We start from the raw sequence: 23519 nt of genomic DNA, 5'->3' as shown, positions 1-23519 counted from the left end.
GACGCCGAGGCGCGCGACGCCCGAGGCGCGGTAACCACGGCAACGGCCCAACAGGCGGCGGCGGCGGCGGCGGCGGCGGGCCTGTCGCTGAGGCAGCTTCGCCGCGCCTGGCTGGGCCCGGCGGCCTGGTTGGGGACGGCAGGCAGCGGCGGGGGTTCTCGCGGACAGCCGTCCGCCCCGTGGGTCAGGCCCGAGAGAGCGGGCGGGGCTCGGCAGGCGCTCCTCAGGCTTCGCGTTTCAGGCGCGCGTAAGCCGAGGCCATGGTGACCGACTTCGACGAGAAGCACGACGAGCACTTGGTGCTGCTGCAGCAGAGAAACAGGTGGGCCGCCTGCCCGCGGAAGGGCGGGTGCTGGGCCGGGGGGTCCGCCCGCCCGCCGTCGCCAGGAACTGCCCTGTTTTCGGTTCCAGGATCCTGAAGGCCCTGGAGAGGAAGGACCCGCTGCAGCTCCGGCTGAAGCAGCTGGAGCAGGGCTTCACTTTGTACGTGAATGGCGCCAACTCGGAGGCCAGCCGCGGCCGCAAAGTCAGCACTCCGGCCCTTCCCGGGAGCGGCGGCGGCGCGCGAACCCCCAGAGCGAACCGTGAGTTCTTTGCCGGTCGCGACCAGCCGGAGGGGGGGGGGGATCAGCGTCGCCTCTGGTTGAGGTTGCTGGGGGTTTTCGAACATAAAAGCAGAAGGTTTTTTACAGTAAATAACAAGTTTGACCCATAGCATCCAGTCTGAGAAAACGCCTCATTTTCTTGAGCGCAGAGGGCGGACGATTTCCATTATTTATGGAAGGCCCAAAATAAGCCGCAAACTAGTAAGCATCACCCACTTTGGGTGAACATTTCCTTCACTTTCAGTAAATCTCTTTTCTCAAGTAGTTTCAGTTTCCATTTTCAGTCATGAGGTTCCTGGTAGTGATAACAGCTGTGTGAATTGTGAAAGTTGACATATGCTGTCAGTCTTTTTTCCCTCTGTGACAGCTTTCACCGACCGCTCCCCTGTCTGGAAGAGTGCTTATACACACACACACACACACACACACACACACACACACACTGTATAGAGCGAACCTATGCATACTATAATGGCAAACCTAGGGCACACGTGCCAGTAGAGCCCTTTCAGTGGGCACACACTGTTGCCAGCTAATCTTTTGGTTTCCAGCCAGCTGGTCTTCGTGGGCGCCGGAACACCGGAAAAGAACTTGAAATTGGTCCCCAAAACAAGCCGTTTTCTAGGCTGGCTCTCTGGTCATTTTTGGCCCCCAAAATGGCCGTAAAACGGTCCCCAAAACAGCCATAAAACAGGCATGTGTATGCCGCCCAGCTGATCTTTGGATTTCTGGCACATGCACATAGACACACATGCATGTGGGTTCCAGTTTGGGCACTTGGTGCCAGAAAGGTTCCCCATCACTGATGTAGAGTGACTCTGATAATGTAGTGCACCATATGCGCCATAGTGTCCCAAAGGTCTATGCCGAAGTTCAAAGGATTAGTTCCCACCCACGCATCCTGAAAATGGTTTATTAGCCAGTATCTCTAATTGGGGCAGCATAGAAATCATGCTAATAAACAAACTAAATCCCTCCACTATGCAGGGGGCCTGGAGTTTGACCCTTTTTCTCATACTGTTTGTCCCATTTCCTTTCAGCTCTAAATACCAAAGACCTGTTAAAACAAGGAGAGCAGCGAGAGAGGAGCACCCAAAGTGCACCTAGTAAAATCCAACGTCGGGAATGGCTCCAGGTATGAAAAAAAGGAGGCATCTTTTTGGATTACAGCAACATGCAACAAATATAAATAAGTGAAGTGTTGTGTTTAGGCATGCAGTATTCTTCACTTTTTTAAATAGGGCATTGTAAAACCCTTCAGGTTAGAAGTCCAATCATAGACAAAGACATAAGAGAGAAACACTGAGAACTAATATCTGTTAGAAGACATAAAGGCGATCCCAAAACAAAAACAAGGACAGAATTGTGGAGCCGGTCTGGATCAAGTCAAAATCAGACTTTTGGTTCCTGAATTTTGTGACGGGTACAGTTCTAAAAGCAACATTTCTCAAGGCTGTAATAGTATTATTTATTTATTTATTTATTGGATTTGTATGCCGCCCCTCTTTGTGGACTCGGGACGACTAACAACAATGATAAAAACAGCATGTAACAATCCAATACTAAAACAACTAAAAAAACCTCCCTTATTTATAAAACTAAACATACATACATACAAACATACCATGCATAAATTGTAGAGGCCTAGAGGGAAAGAGCATCTCAGTTCCCCTATGCCTGGCGGCAGAGGTGGGTTTTAAGGAGCTTACGAAAGGCGAGGAGGGTGGGGGCAATTCTAATCTCTGGGGGGAGTTGGTTCCAGAGGGCCGGGGCCGCCACAGACAAGGCTCTTCCCCTGGGTCCCGCCAAACGACATTGTTTAGTTGACGGGACTCGGAGAAGGCCCACTCTGTGGGACCTGACCAGTCGCTGGGATTCGTGCGGCAGAAGGCGGTCCTGGAGATAATCTGGTCCGGTGCCATGAAGGGCTTTATAGGTCATAACACTTTGAATTGTGACCGGAAACTGATCGGCAACCAATGCAGACTATGTACTGTACTGATTGTTCTCAACCTTTCAGAAAGCTGTGCAAATCAAGACAGAAACTGGACCTAGGCTCTGCATTGCTCCCCCTTGTGGATATTCTGAGGATTTTGAATCTGAGGAAAGTTTAGATCTGCAGACAACCGACTATGAAGAGAACGATACTTTCCGGGTAAATAGATCTGCTGCATCAAACCTTCTGTTTATGAAAGACGAAACACCAGCATGGGCATTTGGACGCACTCTTTCCTTCCTCCCAGAGAGTAACCTTGGGCAGAAGGATATCAAGGGGATCTTGCAGATCACATCAAAGATATATTTTCTCAAGCATCTGGCTCTCCAGTCCAGCAATTGGCACTCAGATGGCCCTCTGGGTGGGTTTAACTAGCCATCACGGATAACGACCTTTAGCCACCCCCCTGCCCTGTTCTAGTGGGCAGCCATTATCACATCTCCTGTATCTTGGCTATGGTTAGCTATCACACTCAGCTGCGTGCATGTGTGTGTGTGCTTTTTTCCTCGGTTCATTTGGTAGTGGGTGATAATTAGGTTTGAAGTAACTATGAATGCAAATTTCATTCATTTATATGTTAATCCAGATTTTACTTTAAATCAGATGTTTTCTTCAGAGTTATCTGCTTTGATTTGCAGTGGCCCTCCCAAGTTTCCCTTCAGTAACATCTGGAGAAGTTGGAGCTTAAATCTGCCAAGCGGTTTTACAATGTTTGAGCTCTTTCTTTTTGTGCCAGGAACTCCAGCAAAGCTTGGAGTTTGCCAGGAGCCAAAACAAAGTGAAAGGGGAATGTTCCGAGGATTCCGACTCCATCGAGGAGGAGGTTCCCACCGACGTTTCTGAGAAGAAAGAACCGGCTGAATGTCTGCGGGGGGCCACCATGGAGCTGCTCCTTGCCAACGCACCAGCTCTCTCCCCTCTACCAGGCACAGACTCTGCTCCAGCTGCTGAGCCTCTTGTGCTGGAGTTCAAGACAAACTGCCCAGGTGGGTCCACTGACAGCAGGGGGGAGAAGAACTAACTTTGACCTCTTTGTGATGAACGTGAGAAGTCACTCCTTTACATATTTTTCTCCTTATTTGTCCTTTTTCCCTTTACACTTGTTGTTCTCCCTTGTTTATTCTTTCTTTGATAGAGAGAGAAAGGGGGAGAGAGAGAGAGAACGCTTAGTATATATTGTCTTTTACCATTGTTATGAAATCTTCACTAAAAAGGGAGAGGGGCATGGCCAAACGCCATGGTGACATGGAGTTCCCCGCGTTCTGCGGGAAATCCCGATACCAACGCCACTTGAGACTGGTTCATTCGGAACTAGGTCGGAACCACTCAGTTTCCTGGGAGGGATGGCAACCCCCCCCTCCCCCAAAGAGCTGACAAGAGCTCCTGACCGCCGCCGGCTGGAAAACAACTCATCCTAGTTGCGGTGGCCACAAACAGATGGATTGCTTAGAGTGAAGTCACCTGAGAAGCAAGATATAAGACTATGTGCTGGAGAGGATAGAAAATAGAAAGGTGGTGGGTCTTTATTGCCGATAGAAGCCTAAACAAAATGTTTGGAAAGACTTAAAAGGGGAACAAAAGGACAGGAAATTTGGAAAGTGGCTATCTAGCCAACTGGGAACCATAGAGAACTTTTTAAGAAAAGTGGAATCAAAATCCTTGCCCATCTTTTGGGGACTCAGAACTTCTTTAAATTCGTTGTGACTATTTAAAAGCTTTGCAAAGAAGATGAAATAAAGATTCTATTTTTTAAATAGAATTGATTTAAAATACATATGTACTAGAATAGAGAAACAAATTTGGATAACACTGAGTGACATCCTCTGGTTGGAGGACTTAATATTTTAATGGACTTCTTGACAGCTTCTTATTAAAGGCAAATATCAAAACATAGAAACATAGAAGACTGACGGCAGAAAAAGACCCCATGGTCCATCTAGTCTGCCCTTTTACTATTTCCTGTATTTTATCTTACAATGGATATATGTTTATCCCAGGCATGTTTAAATTCGGTTACTGTGGATTTACCAACCACGTCTGCTGGAAGTTTGTTCCAAGGATCTACTACTCTTTCAGTAAAATAATACTTTCTCATGTTGCCTTTGATCTTTCCCCCAACTAACTTCAGATTGTGTCCCCTTGTTCTTGTGTTCACTTTCCTGTTAAAAACACTTCCCTCCTGAACCCTATTTAACCCTTTAACATATTTAAATGTTTCGATCATGTCCCCCCTTTTCCTTCTGTCTTCCAGACTATACAGATTGAGTTCATTAAGTCTTTCCTGATACGTTTTATACTTCAGACCTTCCACCATTCTTGTAGCCCGTCTTTGGACCCGTTCAATTTTGTCAATATCTTTTTATAGGTGAGGTCTCCAGAACTGAACACAGTACTCCAAATGTGGTCTCAACAGCGCTCTATATAAGGGGATCACAATCTCCCTCTTCCTGCTTGTTATACCTCTAGCTATGCAGCCAAGCATCCTACTTGCCTTTCCTACCGCCCGACCACAGTGCTCACCCATTTTGAGACTGTCAGAAATCACTACCCCTAAATCCTTCTCTTCTGAAGTTTTTGCTAACACAGAACTGCCAATGCAATACTCAGATTTAGGATTCCTTTTCCCCAAGTGCATTATTTTACATTTGGAAACATTAAACTGCAGTTTCCATTGCTTTGACCATTTATCTAGTAACGCTAAATCATTTACCATATTACAGACCCCTCCAGGAATATCAACCCTATTGCACACTTTAGAGTCATCGGCAAATAGGCAAACCTTCCCTACCAAACCTTCCCCTATGTCACTCACAAACATATTAAAAAGAATAGGACCCAGAACAGACCCTTGTGGCACACCGCTTGTAACCTGTCTCTGCTCAGAATACTCGCCATTAACAATAACTCTCTGATGTCTATGCTTCAGCCAGCTTGAAATCCACTGAACTATCCAGGGATTAAGTCCAATCTCCACTAATTTATCTATCAGCTCTTTATGTGGAACCGTATCAAAGGCTTTGCTGAAATCCAGATAGGCAATATCCACGGCACCACCTTGATCCAACACCTTTGTGACATAGTCAAAGAACTCAATGAGATTAGTCTGACACGATTTGCCTTCAGTAAAGCCATGCTGATTTGGGTCCAATAAGTTATTGTTTTTTAGATGCTGATTTATCCTCTTTTTGAGTAGAGTCTCCATCATTTTAACTACAACTGATGTCAAGCTAACTGGCCTGTAGTTTCCAGCTTCTTCTCTACTGCCCTTCTTGTGGATAGGCACAACACTGGCCATTCTCCAATCCTCAGGAACATCTCCTGTTAACAGGGATTGGTTAAACAAATCAGTCAGGGGGGTAGCAATGACAGATCTGAGTTCTTTAAGAACTCTGGGATGGATGCCATCTGGACCCAACTTTGATATTTGCATAATACAGAATTATGACTAATTTGTTATTGTAGTAAAAGACATTTTGGATTTACTTAACTACAGTATCGAAAGATCAGAGGGATTTGGAGCTTGAACAACCTAAGTGCTGTAACAGGTAGCATTTCTTTTAAAAGAAGACAACTGAAAAGGCCGCAAAACAACAATTGTTAGCAGTTGGATTAGTTGCAAAAATGGTGAATTTTGATACCGGGGATATGGAAACAATTGATTGTGAAAAATTAATGGCAATTTTGAAAGAGACTCATCTAGTTATAAAAGATGTTGAACTGAAAAGAAATTTTTTGGGACTTGGGGTGGGCAAAGAAAAGTAGAAAGATCTTGAGGACAACAATGACGATAATGAGGAATTAGAGAAAATAGTTACAATAAATATGAAATTAATGAGCAAGAAGACAAGGAAAAGAAGGAACTAGGAAAGGGCAACCGGACTGATGAATATACTTGGATTTACAGTGGCAGGAAAAAAAGCATTCTGAATGGACAAATAGATGAGCATGATGAAACCTATGATGATTACACTGGGTTTCGCAGTGACAAAAAGACTAGGGAAAAAATATTGGTATTGGAGGAAACCACTTAAAATAGAAGTGGGAAATATAGGGAAGAAATTAAGAAGAGGTAAATTTAGAATTAGGCAAATATTATACTTACAAAGAGGAAAAATGTTTAGAGGGAAAGAAGCTGGGGCTATAAAGGTAAAAGGAAGGAAAAATAGAGGTTAAGAAAAGGAGAATGGAAAACTGAATGAAGTGATTGAAGATAGAGGAAAGAGATTTCTCTCGTCATCTCTTTCATTTTTTAATATTTTAATATAGTTATAATTATTACTAATAGGGAATAATACAACTAAAAGATTAAAGATAGGAGTTTAGATTAAATAAACAATGTGATTACTAAGTTAAAAAAGATTGTAGCATTATACTCTTTATCAGGTTGATGTAAAACTGGTTGTATCAAATGAATTATTAGAAGAAAGCATAAATTCTAAAATTATTATTTCTTTATATAAGATATGTCTGATATCTGAGAACACTTTGTAAACAATACAGTGAAAGGAATTTGTGTATTATTGATGTCACTGAAGTAAATACAATGTAAAAGTGAACAAGAACAAGAAATATTAGCTTGAGATTTTAAGATAAGTTGAAAAATACAATTCATTGGGTGACTAGAACTGATTGTAATGGGGGGGGCAAAGATAAGTAAAGATACTAGGAAGAGAGAAAGCAATAAAATTAAGAGGCCTAAGGAATAATAATTAACTAGTAAAATTAAGTCATAGCAATGTTTTAAAAACAAAAATTGAATTAATTGGTAGTTGACCCAGGAGACAAAACTAGGGGATTAGGTGCCATTAGAGTGGTGTAATAAATGCCAAGGTTATAGAAATTATAAAATATAGAAATGAAACAAAAATAATTATTTGGGAAGTGGCACCGTTAGTATCAAAATAAGGAACATGTTATCAGTCTGCCAAACATAAGTTGAACGAAGATGAGAGACACGGGGAACGGTATCAAAGGGAAGAGGAGGAAGGAGGAGGAGGAGGAGGAGGTAGAAGAGAGTAAGTAGAGAGATGATGAATGGAGGCAAGGGGAAGGAGTGAGAATGGAGGAAGAGGGGATGAAGGTTGAGGGAGGGGGGTGTAGAGACAGACTGAAGAACAGGAGTTGAAAAAGGTGCGGAATAAGAGATTGGTTTATGAAATATGGAAAATGTATGTGTCTCTTATTGATATATTTTAAGGCGTATGTGTTCTGTCATAAAAATGGAACGTTGAGAAAAAACAATTCTAAAACAACTTCACTAAAAAGCATTTTACAAATTGACTGGATAAATCCAGTGCTGTGCTGATTGTTTTTTATCTTCGGAATCAAGGGCTAAAAAAGAGGGGGCCCTTAGGTGCCTGATAAACAAGGGCAGAGATGGCCTCTTGAGTCTCCAGGTGCTTCCCTTACCTTCTGCTCAGTTGCATTGAAAGGCTGTCCCCAGAAGGCTGTGCTGGATGCCAGCTGCCTTCAGAATAAGTCCCTGGTGTTGGTGTCCGCTCTTCCTGCAGGCCTTAAGAAGAAGAAGGAGCAGAGTCTGTCTGCAAAAAGGAAGGGCACCGCTGAAACCTACCTGCCCATCAACCCCATGAGTCCGGCAGCTGTGGGTCCCCGGTACCTGGACGAACAGGAAGGAACTGCCTCTAGTAAGAGAGAGATTGTTTCTAAGAGGCTGACAGGCCTACAGGAGCTGCCGTGGTGTCATTTCTCTGCTCAGAATAATCCCCATTGGTTTTCTGATGCTGGTCACCTCTCCTGGCTAAGTAGAACACTCTCCTGGAGAGAATGAGAGGATTGTGCCCTCTGGTGTGATTGTCTGGATTGGGATAGCAGGTCTTCTTAGATGTCAATGCCAGGCCTTAGGGTAGCAGCTGTGTTTGGGAACATTAGTTTGAGAATCTGCCTCTGGCCAGACAAAGGGGCCACTTTACTCAATTTTCTTTCTGTTAATTAGCATTTTGGGTTCTACTGTTTGTTCTATTCCTTTGCCTGTCACTCTCCTAGTTTTTCTTGGTGCATAAACATAGTTCAGCATCAATATCGCTGAAATATTTCTTGTTCATTCTGTTTTTCCCACCACCTTAAATATCTCCTTCAGTAAAGCTGTTCCCACATGCAGCCCTTCTATAATTGTATACTAGAGTTTGTGGAACACTTACATTCCCCACCCTAATTCTGCTGCTGCTGCTGCTGCTCTTGAAATATTGCTGCCCAGAATCATCAGGTCCTGCTTGGCCCGTTCCGTGGGACTGACACAGGAGGCAGCCACCTCTTTTCCCTCGGTGGGCTCGGGTTAGTCTTGGCTGGAACCAGGCACTGCATTATTTTTCTGGCATCTGTCTGGGCTGCCACTACGTTCTGCTCTTGTTGGTCTCTAGGCTGTCTAGGAGTTCCCACTCCTGTCACTCCAGAATCTTAGCGTGGGGATGTCTGAGAGCCAGCCTGCTTCCCTCCGGCTTCCTTTTGCAGGACCAATAAGCCGGTCAGAAAGGCCGCTCTCAGCCGTTCGGAAAAACGTCTGTGAGAAGAAAGACCCAGCCCACGCGGCTTCTGTCGTCCTCCAAGCGATGCAGGCAGAAAACGAGACGCTGCAGAGGGAGCTGCTCTGCAGGCAGCTGGAGGTCTCTGCAGAGGTCAGTGGCACGGGGGGGGGGGACCCGTCTCGTTCAAGGCGGCCGCAACAGGCGACTGGCCGCAGACTTCCCTGCTCCGCCTGGGGTCTGCTGTGGAAGCGGACCATTTGGCCACTGCACAGGGAGGTCTGGCAGGGTCAGGGTGGTTCTTCCAAAATGTCCCTTTGGAATCATTTGCCTTGAAATGGACCCTGGGCGCTCTGCTCTTTCCTTGGGTTCCCAGGTTTTTTTCTTTTTTGCAGACTATGAAACAGAGACTAGATTTCTTAAGAAGACTTCTCCTGCCTCCTTTTTGCAGTCTGTTATAGAACATTTTGACCAGTGGATACTAGATCAGTAAGGATTGAAGTCAGAGAAATCTCCCCTAGATGAGAGAATGTCCATTCACTTATTACTGGTTTTACTTCAGTCACATTTCAGGAGGGCAGTAATTTAATACCTTTCAAAGAAGAGAAGCCTCTGGTGTTTGCCTGGAGTCTTTCCCATTCCTGAAAAGGAAGCCCCTGTGTGTAGAAGCCATCGGTCCTTGTGTGGCCCTGACAGAGTCTTACTCAAGATTGACCTTGCTGATATTTGTAGAATCTCTGCCCAGAATCATCTAGCTAGTGATTGTGGTCGGTGAAAGGAAAGACAGGTAGAATATTCTCTGCCAAGAGTCCTGGGTGAGGCACCTTGACCGCTTGAATAGGGTGTGTGAGTTCTGCAGATAGTCTGACACCCCCACCCCCCCAATTCAGACCAGCCCTCAGTTTCGTTCTCTGGTAACTGAAGCACTATTCATCCATCCATCCATCCATCCATCCATCCATCCATCCATCCATCCATCCATCCATTGGAGGTATATGTTCTTGTGAGTTTGTCCTTGTTTCCCTTCTGTACAGTCAGTGCTGGCTTCTGGTTCTGCAACAGTGGACCTTCCTCCAAGACAGCAGGAGGATCCCGTTGTCTCCACCGCAGCTCTGGAACAGACTGGAGTTCTGGAAAACAGGTGGCAGTTTTGAATCCTTTTGGGCCCATTGCCAGGTGTAAGATGAGTTCTGAGCCGATACACTTTTATCTCTGCATGATGATGTTGTCCAGCGGATTCCTTTGCTAGTCCTGCCCCCCACCCCCTACCCCCAGAAGGCAGGTCTCCCCCTCTGCGAAGGGGGCCTGGGGAGAGCTCTAGCAAAAAAGCTTGAGACAAGGTCAGTTGTGAACTTTGTGCTCTGAGCAATACAACGGACGGCATTTCAGCTTTCTGGTTTTTGGTTTATAACATTCCATATTTTTCAAACTTGCACCAGTATTCTTTATCAAAAAAACTAATGGGGGCATATTGTCTCAAGCCCCCGATGGTCCACGTGTGGGCATTGAGCCATTTAGCAAAAACGCAGGGCTGGATTGTTCACCACTGTCAGCGCTGCCACTTGCCCCTCCTTCTCCCCCTTCATCTCCCCCTCCTCTTGAGAGCTTCTGAGCATCTGAATGAGTTCAAATCAATGGCCCTCCTGGGTCCACACTGACTTTGCTGCTTGTTCTCCTGTGATCTCTCCTCAATGTCCAGGCAACAGAAGAGACTTTCCAAAGCTCTGCAAAAGTCTGAGGCTTCTTCCGTCTACCGGGGCCCTGCAGCTTTGGGCTTTGGACAGCTGCAGCTCCCTGTTCTGGTAGGAAGCAAGTCAAGTTTTTATAGCAGTTCCCTCATCTTCATCCCAGTTGTGTTATTTAGCAACAATCAAAATGGGTTGGATTGTCCTGGAGAGAATGCGAACTCCGGACAGCTTTCTTCTGAAAAAAAGAGCAATCCAACACCTCATGTGTAAACCAAGAGGGCAGAAATGTGGGGTTGGAGCCCTTAGTATTCTGTGCCTGGTATTGGCCTGGAGGGGAAGGCTTGCTTGAGCCAGACAGGACCCATCTGGGCCCCTCCAGGCCTCAGGAATGCCACGTTCAGGTCAGTTTGAGATTGGTGATGTCCTGAATTTTCCTTTCCAGGACCACGTGGGGTTGGAAAAGGAGTTCCGGGATGCCATCTACGTCACGATAGAGATCCTCTCCAACTGGGGAGATGTGTCTCGTGTGGGTCTGACAGAAGTGGAGTTCTTTGATTTGGATTTTGAGAGAATGTTTGTGTCGCCTCACGATGTGGACATCCGACATGCGGACCCACCTGGAGAGCTGAGCTGCTTAGTCAACCGGAGGACAAACGTGAGCCCCCCATGGTTGATTTTCAGGGAGCGACAGACATAATTTTGCACACAGGTTTATTTATTTAATTTCCATCTATAAATCAAGTGAATCTGCCCCAGGGGTTGTTTATTTCCGAAACAGCTGGCATCGAAGTGGGATTCTTGCAAAGCTTCCCACTCCTTGGTGGAATGTCGGGTTCTGTTTCTTCTGCCCAGGTAGTGGCTGTGATGGGATGGGCACGGTTGCTTTGGGACTAAAGCTTTGCTAGCTGTTGCAAAGAACCAGATCTATCAGTCACGTTCCAGGGCCTGTGGGTTGCACAGTAGCTGTGAGCTGTGTGGTTTTAATCTCTAGCATAAGAACTGCAGTAGAGACAGAAGCAACACATCTTCACACTGAAAGAGTTGTATGCATGACAAAAGATATGTACAACCAAATTTTGAACTGGCTTGTTGTTTTATTGCGGTGAGACTAAGAACTTTCTTTTTAGGCTAACTGATGCCTCCCCAGGAAAAAGGAGGCCGTCAGCGATGCTAATCCTCACTACACACACACACACACACACACACACACGGGCATTCTTATTAGCACTGAAGCGGATTAGGCTCAGCAGGTCAGCCTGACCCTTCCAAGGAGACTCTGCCTGCTCAGGGGCTACTGAGAGGGCTCCCAGGGCCAGTGCGGTGCTTCTTCATCAGCTGCCTTGTCTTGTAGGTCCCCCCCAGAGAACTTCTCCGCTGGTCGTGCCTCTTCCAGCCCCCAGTGCAGCTGTACTTCATTGTCCGAAACCCCAGCCTCTCCAGAGACTTTGGCCTGTCCAGAATCAGGATCTGGAACTACAGCTCGACCACTGATGGTGTAAGTGAGCTTTGCTTTTTCCTAGAAAGGAGAAGGGAGGGGGCCAAAGCAGCCACGGCTGCCAACTTTTATTTGGATTAATTCTAACTAGGTTGAAATTATTCTATTTTTTAAGCAAGGTTGAATTGTTATGTTGCTGCTGGAAATGTTTGGCAATGGAATGTTTTTGTATGAAGGTGCGGCCCTCCTTCATGCCCCCCTGCCCCCTGGCCCAAGGGTGACACGCTGGGTCTCTTCGTAGGTGGAACAGGGGGTTCTTTTAGAAAAAGAGCCCTGAGTCTGCAGAGCAAGCTGGTTTCTTTGCTGTGGCCCCAGCTAGTCCATGTGGCCAAGAGGATTTAACAGGAGGGATTAAGGAGAAGCCAATCCCGGCCCTTGACGCCTTGTTCCCAGCAGTGAACTTAGCAAGAGGGGTTGGTACCTCTTCTAATTCAGTCTGCTTGTGGGGTTGTCATATAGGTTCCCAAGTGGCCTTTGAATCAGAAGCGCCCCACTTGACCTCTCCAGCTCTGTCTTGCCCCTTTGGACTGACCCCTCCCCTTGTGCCAGCTGGGCCAGAACCAAGAGCTGACCATTTGGCTTCTTCCTGCCATTCTCCTTTTCTGAGCAAACCACTGGGGGGAGCAGCTCTGGGTGGCCAGATGGGGAACCGCGAGGTTGTGCCCCACTGCAGGAGATTATGAATGAGGCTTGGCCGTGCTGCCCAGTCTTTCAGGGCCCATCCCAAACTGAGAGCCAGGGGAACCCTGGACGGGAGACCTCTGCCCGTTTCTCAACCCACTTCCTCCGCACGTTGTACATTCAGTTTCTCAGATCTCAGCGGGGGCCTCGTCAGTTCCCCACCCATTGGGAACATGAACACTGGGAAATCTGGAGGTGGCCTTCTGCTGGCCCACTAGAACTTCTTTCTTTGTCTTGCCAGGATCTGAATATCGGAGCGAGAAACATTATTGCATATGTGGACGGGTGCCTGGTCTTTGCTGGGGAGCTGCAGAAGGGCCGCTTGGCTCATGATCCCGACGGCAGCGGCTGCACCTCCATCAATCTCCCCACGGACCTGCCCCCTCCTGCAAAGGGGAGGAGAGATGCAAGCTGGGCCTCTGCAGACCCGGGCCAGGAGCTGGACAAGCTGCTGCTGCTCCCTCGGAAGCCTTCCCTAAAAGGGACCGAGGATGCTGACCTCCCACCCAGCCCAAACCTCAGCAGCCTCCCCTCGCTGGTCTCCCCCGAGGGCGACGGTTCCCTGAGTGAGAAAGCAGCGGGGCTACACTCCTGGCCGGCCAGTCTGACCTCCCCTGAGGCAAAGCGGGAGATGCAGGCTGGCTGTGGAGAGGAAGAGCGGCCTCCGTTGGGGTTGCAAGCCCAGCTGCCTCCGGGGGGCATCGAGAGAGGCTGCCTAGGGGCATCGGACGGGGGCCCCTCTCCAGCCGAGGAAGAGCAGCCCAGCAGCCAGGCCCCAGGAGCAGGCGAGAGAGCCCCCGAGGAGACCCAGGGGTCCATCCCTGGCCTGGATTTCCTGAAGCCACTGCTTTATAAACCTAGCAGTCCACCAGAGCGGCTTCTCTCCGGCCAAGGTCTTGGAGAGAAGGGAGAATCCAGCCACCCCTCCTGTGCAGAGGAAGCTGCCCTGGACAAAGGTCAGAGCCGATGCGGGTCAGGTTCTCTCAGATCTCCCAGGGCAGGGGTGGCAAATCTCCCTTCCCTCGGGTGCCAGAAGTAGTAGTAGTAGTAATAATAATAATAATAATTATTATTATTATTATTATTTATTAGATTTGTATGCCGCCCCTCCCCATAGACTTGGGGCGGCTGTGTGTGTGCAGTGGCGGGCATCCCCACCATAATTCAATGCCCCCTGCATGCATGCACACATCCCCCCGTTCTGCCCCCCCCCCCCCCACATACCTGCACATGACACACACGCACACACACACACGTGCCCTAGCAGGCCTCCCCAAAGCCTCTGGAAGCAGGTAACGGTGCATTTCCTGAATTCCGCTGGCCCCCCTGGTCTTCACGCTCCTGGGGCTCCGGGGGCTTTCCTGGGCCCCGGGGAGGGTGGAAAGGGCCCCCCAGAGCCTCCGTGTGAACCCTGGACTTACCTGGCACCCAAAACAGGCCGTGTGGGGACACCTGGGGGAGGAGGGGCGGGCTGGGTGGAGCCAGCCAAGGGTCAGTGGCCCGAGCAGCCATGCGCGCTGGATGGGGCTGAGCAGGCAGGGTTCCAGGCACGCATGCCCTAGGCTTGGCCATCACAGTTCCAGGGACTGTCTGGTCACCCACATTCTGAGCAGAGTCCGACCTTCCCAGGCCCCTCCTGGGTTTTGCCCCTACTTGCTGCTCTTTTTATTTGCACATTTTGTTTGAAAGGCGACGCTAACTTCTCCCTTCCAGAGGAGCCGCCCCCGGCCAAGGGCAGCACCAGGCCCTCGAGAGGCAAGTGGGGCACTTCGCAGGAGCACACGCTGCAGGAGTCCTGGAATTCTCTGCTGAAATTCAACCATTCCCACCGTGGCCGGATCTCCAACATGGACTTCCAAGGGGACATTTTTGATGAGTTCCTCCACCAGCAGAGAATTAGCCGCCAAGATGAGCAGAAGCTCAGCCCAAAGGACCAGGCACGGGGGCTGCAGGGGCCCCAGGCCGACAGCTCCTCCGACCTGGGAGAGGAGGAGGAGGAGGAGGGCGAGTTTAAGATCCCCGTCCTGCCTCACGGCCAGCGCTTGCACATTGACATCCGGTCCACCTGGGGGGACAGGCACTACGTTGGCCTGAATGGGCTCGAGCTGTTCAGCTCCAAGGGAGAGCCCATCCAGGTGGCGAGGGTCGCAGCCAGCCCACCGGACATCAACATCTTGCCAGCCTATGGCAAAGACCCCCGGGTGGCCACGAATCTGCTGGATGGAGTGAACCGGACCCAGGACGACATGCACCTCTGGCTGGCCCCCTTCACCCCGGGAAAGTCCCACTGTGTTTCCCTGGACTTTGCCAAGCCCTGCGAGGTGGCCATGATCCGCATCTGGAATTACAACAAGTCTCGCATCCATTCCTTCCGGGGGGTGAGGGACCTCTCCATCTTCCTGGACGGACGCTGCATTTTCCAAGGGGAAATTGCCAAGGCTTCAGGGACACTGGCTGGAGGTAGCGGGCAGACCGTCTCCGATTTCAAACCTGGGTTTTCAAAGAGCGGGGGTGGGTGGGTGGGTGCATTGGAGGGGTGGACTTTGGCCCTGGTCACCCAGCTAGCTAGCCTTCCTTCTTTCCTGACTTAATTGTACAAGAGAAGTGGACTTTTCATTAAAGCCAGTAGTAAGCTGGGGGGAACAACTGGCTTAGTTTGTGGGTGAGTGTTTGGCTTTTGTATTCAAGGTTGCCTGGTGTAAGACCCTTGGCTGCTCCGTGGTTATGTCCACTCATACAGGAAGCCAGGGCCATTGGAAAGGGCCAGGTATTAGCCAAAATAAATGGGCAAAATCCCACCAGAGCATTTGCTAGTCCTAGGCCAGACAGGACCCCTCTGCAGAAGGCAAGTCCATCTCGTGCTCTGACCTGGTGTAGATGTCCTGACCTTTTCCCTGATAGTCTTTTGACTCCCCCCATTGGCTGGATCAAGGCAGCACCTGAATACAGACTTCAGTTCTTGTTCTTCCTCCCTTGCCTGGGTCTTTATAAGTAGGACTTCCAGGAAGGGAGCAGGAAGAGCTTCCCATCTAGTGGAGATATCGTCCCCATAAAGTCCACAATGTTTCAGGTCCAGAGCAGTTTGGAGACACCATCCTGTTCACCACTGATGAGGACATTCTGGAGGCCATTTACTGCTACGACGAGTCCTGCGAGGAAGAAAGCGAAAGCAGGGGCAGCCTGGGCTACGAGGAGGAGCTGAAGAGGCCGAGGACAGCTGATGGGGAAGGGGAGGAGAGGCCCTTCACTCAGGCAGGGTCCAGGATGGAAGACAAGCCGGTGAGAGTTCCAGCGGTCAGAGTACCACTTTCTCAAAGGGTGGGTGATGACCTAGAGAGGCATCGGGCCAGATGACCTCCGAGACCGCCTTCTGCCACACGAATCCCAGCACCCGGTCAGGTCCCACAGGGGTGGCCTCCTCAGGGCCCCGTCAACCAGACAAGGGGCCTAGAGGAAAGCCTTCTCTGTGGGGGCCCCGGCCCTCTGGAATCAGCTCCCCCTGGAGATTCTCACTGCCCCCACCCTCCTTGCCTTCTGTAAAAGTTTAAAGACCTATTTATGCCGCCAGGCTTGGGGCCATTAGACCAGCCAGTGTTTTAGTATTGAGTATTTTAGTATTTAGTGTTGAACAAATGATGATGGATGCTTTTAAACTATATTGGAATTTTTAAAAGTCTTTTTAACCATATCAATTGGATTCTTAGACCTATTTCTATGTTCTTTGGATACGTTGTGAGCCGCCCCACGTCGGGGCTGCATACAAATCCAATCAATGGATAGACAGACAGACAAAATAGATAGATAGACAGACAAGATAGATAGATAGATAGATAGATAGATGGATAGATAGATAGACAGACAAGATAGATAGATAGATAGATAGATAGATAGATAGATAGATAGATAGATAGATAGATAGATAGATAGATAGATGTGTGTGTGTGTGTGTGTGTGTGATTTAGAGGGGTTTGAAAATGTCCCACTCTGGTGTTTAGTTGAAACCTTTTGTGTAATCGACGGCTTGAGATATTTGCATTTTATTCCAACCTCTTAAATTTTAAAGGATTCTGCTCTATTTCTCAGAATGTTTCTACTGCAATCAAAAGAAATTGATTCTTGTTCTGACTTTGCCCCTTGATTATCCAAACTTTTTTAGAGTCAGGCGCAAATTGCAAGGTCTGATTCCCTCTGCGAGGTCGTGACAAGCAGAGAGCCCGGAGTCTACTCTGGAAAATGTACGTCCTCTCTTCCCATCTTCACTGACTTCTGAAGGAGGAGGGGGCTTGTGTGGGTGGATTCTAGGCTGCCCACCCTCATAGACCCTGGCCATTTCTTTATAACTGGGAATCCATTCCGTTGGAGAGGAATGGAGCAACTGGTTCCTTTCTGGGCTGCAGCTCCCCCTCGCAGTAAGAGCCCCCCCCCCCCCTCCCGAGTCACGTCTGTCTCCTCCTTCCAGGCCTGCTGCTGAACTTCACCGCTTCTTGGGGAGACTCCCATTACCTTGGACTGACAGGGCTTGAGGTGGTCGGGAAGGAGGATGGCCACGCAGTCCCCTTCTCTGCAGATCAGCTCTCGGCTTCTCCTCAGGATCTCAACGATCTTGTGGAGTACGTGGACGACTCAAGGACCTTGGATAAGTGAGCATCAGTAAAGAAGCTGGAAGCTTATGAATCAGGCAGATACAGGCGGCTGCTGATAGGCCTCCGTAAAATCTCCAGCCCCCAAGAACTTTGGTGGTGGGGGAGACTGCCTGGCTCTGACCCCTCAGGGCAGGAGGGACACTGCCCGCTCCCGGGGTTTGAGGGCAGCTGAGGAGTCGTCACAACGGGACAGAAACTGAGATGCCATCAATACGTCTGTGTCCAAGTTCCCTCCCCAGACAGTCTCTGTGCTTGCTCCTAGATTGATTGATGGAAAGAACATCACCACGGAAGACAACCACATGTGGCTCATTCCCTTTTGCCCTGGAGAAGATCACCTGGTCACCATCCATTTCGCCCAAGTGGAAGATATTGCCGGGCTCCGCATCTGGAATTACAACAAATCTCCTGAGGACACCTATCGAGGGGTGAGGCCAAGTGGGCAGCGTGCCGGGTGGGGGGCTTGCTCTCCATGCTCTTGATGGCAGGGGGCGCTCCAGTTGGTCAGTGGGTGCCATTCCCTGGCCTTCTGCTTCTGCCTAGGCCAAGGTGGTCCACGTGTGGCTGGACGGCTGCTGCATCTCCCCTCCGGGGGGCTTCCTTATCCGCAAAGGACCAGGGAGCTGTCACTTTGACTTTGCTCAAGAGATCCTCTTCGTCAACTACCTTGCGGGCCCCACCGTTGCTCCGTCACGCGAGGGGTGAGTCTTGGCCAGGGGGGGGCTCCACTGGATGGCAGTGGTCATTTCACAAGGGGTTTTGTGGCTAGTAGCGATGGCATCTCACGGTGCTGTGACGGTCTCCGTCCTCCCTGGACAGGAGCGAAGTGAGGAAGAGGGAGCAAGGCAGCATGGAGTACGAAGCCCCTCTGATGCCCTGTGGCTGTATCCTTCTCTGTGGCCCCGGCGGCTGGACCTCTGGGCTAGATGGGGGCTTGGGGGCCCTCTGCCGGCTGCCCTCTCAAAGGGGGTGCCCCCTTTCATCCCCATCAGCCCCTCCGAGGCCTCTGCCCTCCACAAGGCAGGCTTTGGCCCCTAGGCTTCCTGCCCCCTGCTGTGGGGACCCAAGGAATGGAAGCGTTTTAAGGGCGACACGTTTCCTCAACGGCCTCCGTCAGTCATCTTCCAGTTCCAGCTGCTCACGAGTTGGGGGGACCCTTATTATATTGGTTTAAACGGGCTGGAGCTGTACAACGAACACGGGCAGAAGATTCCTTTAAGCCAGAACCGTATCCTTTGCGCCCTGGAGGCAGAACCGTTCCTGAGGGGGCCTCCCTTCCCCTGCAGCCCCTAGCCTGGCCTGGCCGGAGCAGGGACTCTGCGGGAACAGGGGGGGGTGTCTGCTTGCCTGGTGCCAGCTGCTCCTGCCGTGACGCAGCTTCAAAGGAGGAGAGCCCTGTGGGGCTTTGCATGGTAATGGGGCTGGGAGGCGATCCAGGCCAGGTGCTCTCCTTGATGCTTGACCCCTTTGCCAGACATCGCAGCTTTCCCTGAGAGCGTCAACGTCCTGGAGGGAGTCTGTGGAGACATTCGAACTCCAGACAAGCTCATTGACGGTGTGAATGACAGCAATGACGGGAGGCACATGTGGCTGGCACCAATTCTGCCAGGGCTGGTAGGCTTCCCTTCTGCACTATGCCTCGTTCACTGCCCAGCACTCTGTCCTGAAAACCAGATGGACAGCTGTCCCAAACTGCTGGTGGATGACCCCCCAGTTGCCCTCAGTGGGTGTTTCCCCTGGGTTTTGTGGAAGCAGCATTCCAGGGCTTGGAAAAATGCTACACAGGGGCACCGCCACTTAAGAACTTCCCTAGAGAAGAACCACCGGGTGTTCAAGACTTTTTTTTTTGCCTCTTCTCAAGAACCATTTTCTACTTAAGAACCCGAGCCTGGAAAAATCTCCCAGGGAATTTGAGAGCAGCACGAAGGCCCGGCCAGTTTCCAGCCATTCCCCCTGGGTTTCTCTCTCTCTCTGGCGCCAGGTGTAGGGGAGGCAGCTTTGCGCCAGGTGTATGAGAGGCGCGTGCTCCTCCTCGCCGCCTCAGTGTCCCTATTTTTTTTTTTAAGCCTTAAAGTTTGGATTTTTTTTTTATTCCCCTCCCCTTCTTCCTTTCTCAGCAACTGTCCTCCTCCCCCTCCCACCCAAATCCCCAGCTCTTATTTCTTTCCTAATGGGTTTGCACACATTATTTGCTCTTACATTGATTCCTATGGGGAAAATGGCTTCTACTTAAGAACATTTCTACTTAAGAACCTGGTCACGGAACGAATGAAGTAGAGGTACCACTGTATGCTCTTTTGAGATTTTGGGAGTGGGTGGTCTTTAAGGAAAAAAGAGATTGGTCACATGGTCAGCCAATTGTTTAGACTGAACATGGCATTGTTCTCCATCTGTTGTGTCCTTCCCAAGGATTCCAGGTTGCCTGACGTTGTTTGATAGTGTTGGAGGTGTCAGAAGCTCAGAACGCCAGGCTGCCTTTTGCCATTGGTTTTTTCAATGCCACTGGTGTCCACGTGGTGCTCCAGATGTTCTGGAATTGGACCCAAGACACCCATTATTAGTATTAGTATTATTAGTATTATCATTCCTTTCTTTTGCCAGTTGTTGAATCATCTGTCAATCAGATTTAGCTTCAAAGATGTGGAGACCGTTCTGACTGGATAGTCCTCACTGAGGTTATTTCTCTTGCTTAAAGAATTTCTTCTCTGCTTCATTCCTGGTGGCAGGTGAATCGGATTTACATCATCTTCGACTTGCCAACCACCATTTCCATGTTCAAACTATGGAATTATGCAAAAACTCCCCAGCGCGGAGTCAAGGAATTTGGAGTAAGTGCCTGTTTAGAAAGGGTCTCACCTTGGACCTTCTGATTCTGGTTCATCCATCCATTCAGAGGGGTGGGGGGGTCGGGGGGGAGACTTCGTTTCTGTGTGATGCTGAGACCCTCGAACCTTTGCTCCTTTTTTGGGACCCAGCTCCTTGTGGACGATTTGCTGGTGTACAACGGCATCCTCAGCCTGGTGAGCCACCTGGTCCCTGGCATCCTCCCCACCTGCGAGCCTGTCGTTCCCCACCACACCTTCCTCTTCACAGAGGACGAGAACATCTGCCGGCAGGAGGAGAGGAGCAGCAGCACCAGCAGCACCAGCACCAGCGTGGCTGGGTGCGTGGGGGCCTTCGTAACCCTTTCCCTCTGAGCACCACCCTCAGCTTACTTTCAATCCAAGTAATGACAGGCGTCAGTAACCTATGTTTCACCTGGCAATTGGGTAAAAGCAAACAGTAGATGAGTAGTTTGAGCAGCATGGCCTGATGTGAGCTCCTGCCGAGAGCAGGTTCCTTGATAGGTAACCTGTTGGCACCTGCTCTTTCAACTCCACGTTCCTTTCCCCGACCTCCGCTGAGGACCTGGGTTTTAGGGGTGGGTGGGGGTGCCCCCAGGAGGGGGGACAAGAGAAAAGTCGCATCAAGTCAGCAGAGTGGGGAGGAGGGAGGGCAGGGCCATTATTTGGGAGCAGAACAGAGAAGTAGAGTTTGCAGACAGGCCACTGACCTTTTCTGATCCTTCTGGCTCCACAGCCACCCAATGGAGGACCAGGATGTGCGGCTGACGAACGAGAGCCAGCTCATGTCCTCTTCCAGGAAGAAGCAAAAGGGAGCTGCCGACCCAGGTTGGTCCGCCCTCGTTGCCTGGGGCTGGCAGGGGTGGCAAGGGCCGCGATGGCTGGGGGTCTCTTCAAGTGGGCGCCTTCTCTTCTCTCCCCACCAGCCCTTCGTCCCAAAACCTGCATTCAGGATAAAGGACCTTTGCGGAGAGCAAGACAGTGAGGAGTGGACAGGGTGGACAGCCTCCTACTGCCCGTTTGTTACTCAAGAAGAGGGGCCACCCAGTTCCCAACCGGCGTCACGAGGGGGGAGGGGGGCTCTGGGTGGGAATGAACTGGCGGTGGGTGCTGCCGAGACCACTGGAAGCCCCTCTGTCACCTGCGCGTTGATTACAGTTCTCTTTGGTCCTCCTTCTCACCAGAGGCTTTGGCTGAACTCGAGCAGCTGGGATGCGCGCGGTGGGAAGAGGATCGGCCACAGCCTGCGCTGGTTGGCAGCGGGAGAGATGGGAAGCCTGGGGGCGCCTCTGCTGACTGGGGGGAGACGGAGGGGCGAGGGGGGGGACCATGAGGACCAAGGAGCACACCGCCCCCTTTTCACCCTGGCATGCGCACCACCTGGTGCCTTCTGTGCCGCTTCAGAGAGAGCATCTCGGCCGCTGGGGAAGTGAGCAGCACCGGAGCCCAGGGGGCTGCCGGCCCACAGGCAGCAGCTACAGTGGCTGGAAGCGACGCGAGAGAAAGGGCAGCTGCAACTCCCTGTCCGGGTGCTCCACTGCCGTGGGCTGCCCCATTTCTAAGGTGGAGTGAGCAGAGAGGCTTTGTCAACTCCCACAGGGCTGGAGGCACAAGGCAGGAAGCGGCCTGGGTCTCACTGAACAGCAGGTGCCTTGTCTAAAGTCTCCAGTTGCAGCATATGGACTGCAAGCGCCGGATTCTCCTGTTTGTGGTGTCGCCCTTTTCTGTTTGCCGCACTATACACACAAACCCAGATTCTTTTTTTGTCCCATTGACTTGCCCCCCCCCCCTTGGCTAGCACAAAAGATGCCCAGGGAAACTACCATCTTATCTCTACCACAGCTGGAGAAGCTGTGACCTTTGGGCTGGCTGGTACCGTCACCGAGACCCATTCCAGTGGCTTGAGCCCAGGGTCCAACAGCTGCTCCTGCAAAGAAGGGGGGGGGGATCCGTGCCTTGCCGCTTCAACCGAGTTGGCCCAGCGCTGCTCTCTTACCTGGGCCACTTTTGTAGCTCCTGCTCAGCCCTCACAAGCTTTGCCTAAATGCCCAGAGGGAAGAACGCAGGCACCACCCAATGTGCCACCCACCCCCCACCCAAAAAAAGACCTGGACCACAGGTTTATTTTCCTAGATAACTATTTCTTTGGCAGACAGCTCATCTCCCCTTGCAACAGGGACGGTGCCTGGCACACAATGTGTCTTTCGGTTGTTGTCTTTTCCTTCGTAGGAACAACTCTGGTCTGCAGAACCTCAAGAGAGGCTGCAGAAGATGGAGGAGGAGGTTTAACCTCGGCTTTTGTTGACGGGCATTTCCCCAACATCACATGAGGTCATTCTCGGTCCCTAAACGTTGCTGAGGTAGACAGAGTGGGAAGAGATTCTGAGGGGCTTTTACTAACAGGGCTTAGGGTAATTTTAATAGCCTAGCAAGGGTTATCCCCCCCCCCGTGTGTCCAACAATCGTAACAGAGCTACTCGGCTGAAAGAAGGAACCATGGTTGGGGACAGGATTGGAGAGATCCGGTTTTATGGCAAGATCGATTGCTTAGTGCTAAGAATAATAAACACCTGGCTTTGAAACGCTGTTTACCCTCTCCATGATTTCTACTGCAGTCACCTGCAGCAGGTAAACGTGGGGCTGTGCACAGCTGCTCTCCGGATCCAGCGTATGAACAAACAAGTGGTGTCCTGCGTATCCAATACGGAAAATAGTTTAATAGAGAATTGGTTACATTGCCCAAGTAGCAGAGAAAGGTTCCTGCTGCTGCTGCTGCTCTGCCCCTCCATCTTGCAGCCTCCTTCCACCCTTGCTCTCAGCTGCCATTTACAGCCCCCACATCTGGCAACTCTCCCCACTTACAGCAGTTAGTCAATTAACCTCTGGGCCACCCAACAAAGGAGCCAAGGCCACACCAAGGAGTGGGTTTTAAAAGCTAGCCCCGTTGCTCAGGAGCATTCCCTGGGAAAGCCCAGCAACCCCAATAGGTCACTATTGAGCCTCATTTACCCTGCAAACCACCTGAGGATGAGATCATAAATACCCAAGAAATTGGCCCGACTACAGTCCAGCTCACTGTATGTGGGCAT

At 50.3% G+C, this 23519-nt stretch overlaps 1 protein-coding gene across 5 annotated transcripts; it reads left to right on the top strand.

The window, feature by feature from the left end:
- The first annotated feature begins 56 nt into the window (after positions 1–56).
- KATNIP (katanin interacting protein) lies at positions 57–23012 on the top strand. Of its 5 annotated transcripts, none has more exons than XM_070761559.1 (25): positions 63–322; positions 412–584; positions 1646–1740; positions 2626–2760; positions 3338–3587; positions 8112–8246; positions 9070–9233; positions 10115–10221; positions 10780–10882; positions 11211–11423; positions 12120–12263; positions 13186–13900; positions 14658–15404; positions 16015–16223; positions 17101–17179; positions 17404–17584; positions 17850–18015; positions 18131–18288; positions 18407–18471; positions 18705–18815; positions 19062–19201; positions 20314–20415; positions 20563–20750; positions 21167–21258; positions 21357–23012. In XM_070761559.1, the coding sequence occupies exons 1-25, from the start codon at positions 261–263 to the stop codon at positions 21413–21415; spliced, it is 4593 nt and encodes a 1530-aa protein (XP_070617660.1). In that variant the 5' UTR covers positions 63–260; the 3' UTR covers positions 21416–23012. The 5 variants fall into 5 exon arrangements, with proteins under 5 accessions (XP_070617663.1, XP_070617660.1, XP_070617659.1 ...); XM_070761558.1 differs by having other exon boundaries at positions 172–322; positions 10115–10224; XM_070761562.1 differs by lacking the exon at positions 8112–8246 and having other exon boundaries at positions 57–322.
- Positions 23013–23519: the final 507 nt, after the last annotated feature.

This window comes from Erythrolamprus reginae, chromosome 9, assembly GCF_031021105.1.
Source record: "Erythrolamprus reginae isolate rEryReg1 chromosome 9, rEryReg1.hap1, whole genome shotgun sequence".
Taxonomy (NCBI): domain Eukaryota; kingdom Metazoa; phylum Chordata; class Lepidosauria; order Squamata; family Dipsadidae; genus Erythrolamprus; species Erythrolamprus reginae.
The sequence above is the reverse complement of the archived record's forward strand: the minus strand, read 5'-3'. Positions and strand labels throughout refer to the sequence as shown.

What these genes read in the sequence shown, in the direction of transcription:
- KATNIP (XM_070761558.1), top strand. Translation starts at nt 261, where the DNA reads ATGGTGACCGACTTCGACGAGAAGCACGACGAGCACTTGGTGCTGCTG. An exon ending in CGGAGTCTACTCTGGAAAAT is followed by an intron (nt 17,180 to 17,403) that starts GTACGTCCTCTC and finishes TCCTCCTTCCAG; the next exon opens with GCCTGCTGCTGAACTTCACC. An exon ending in GATTCCTTTAAGCCAGAACC is followed by an intron (nt 18,816 to 19,061) that starts GTATCCTTTGCG and finishes CCCCTTTGCCAG; the next exon opens with ACATCGCAGCTTTCCCTGAG.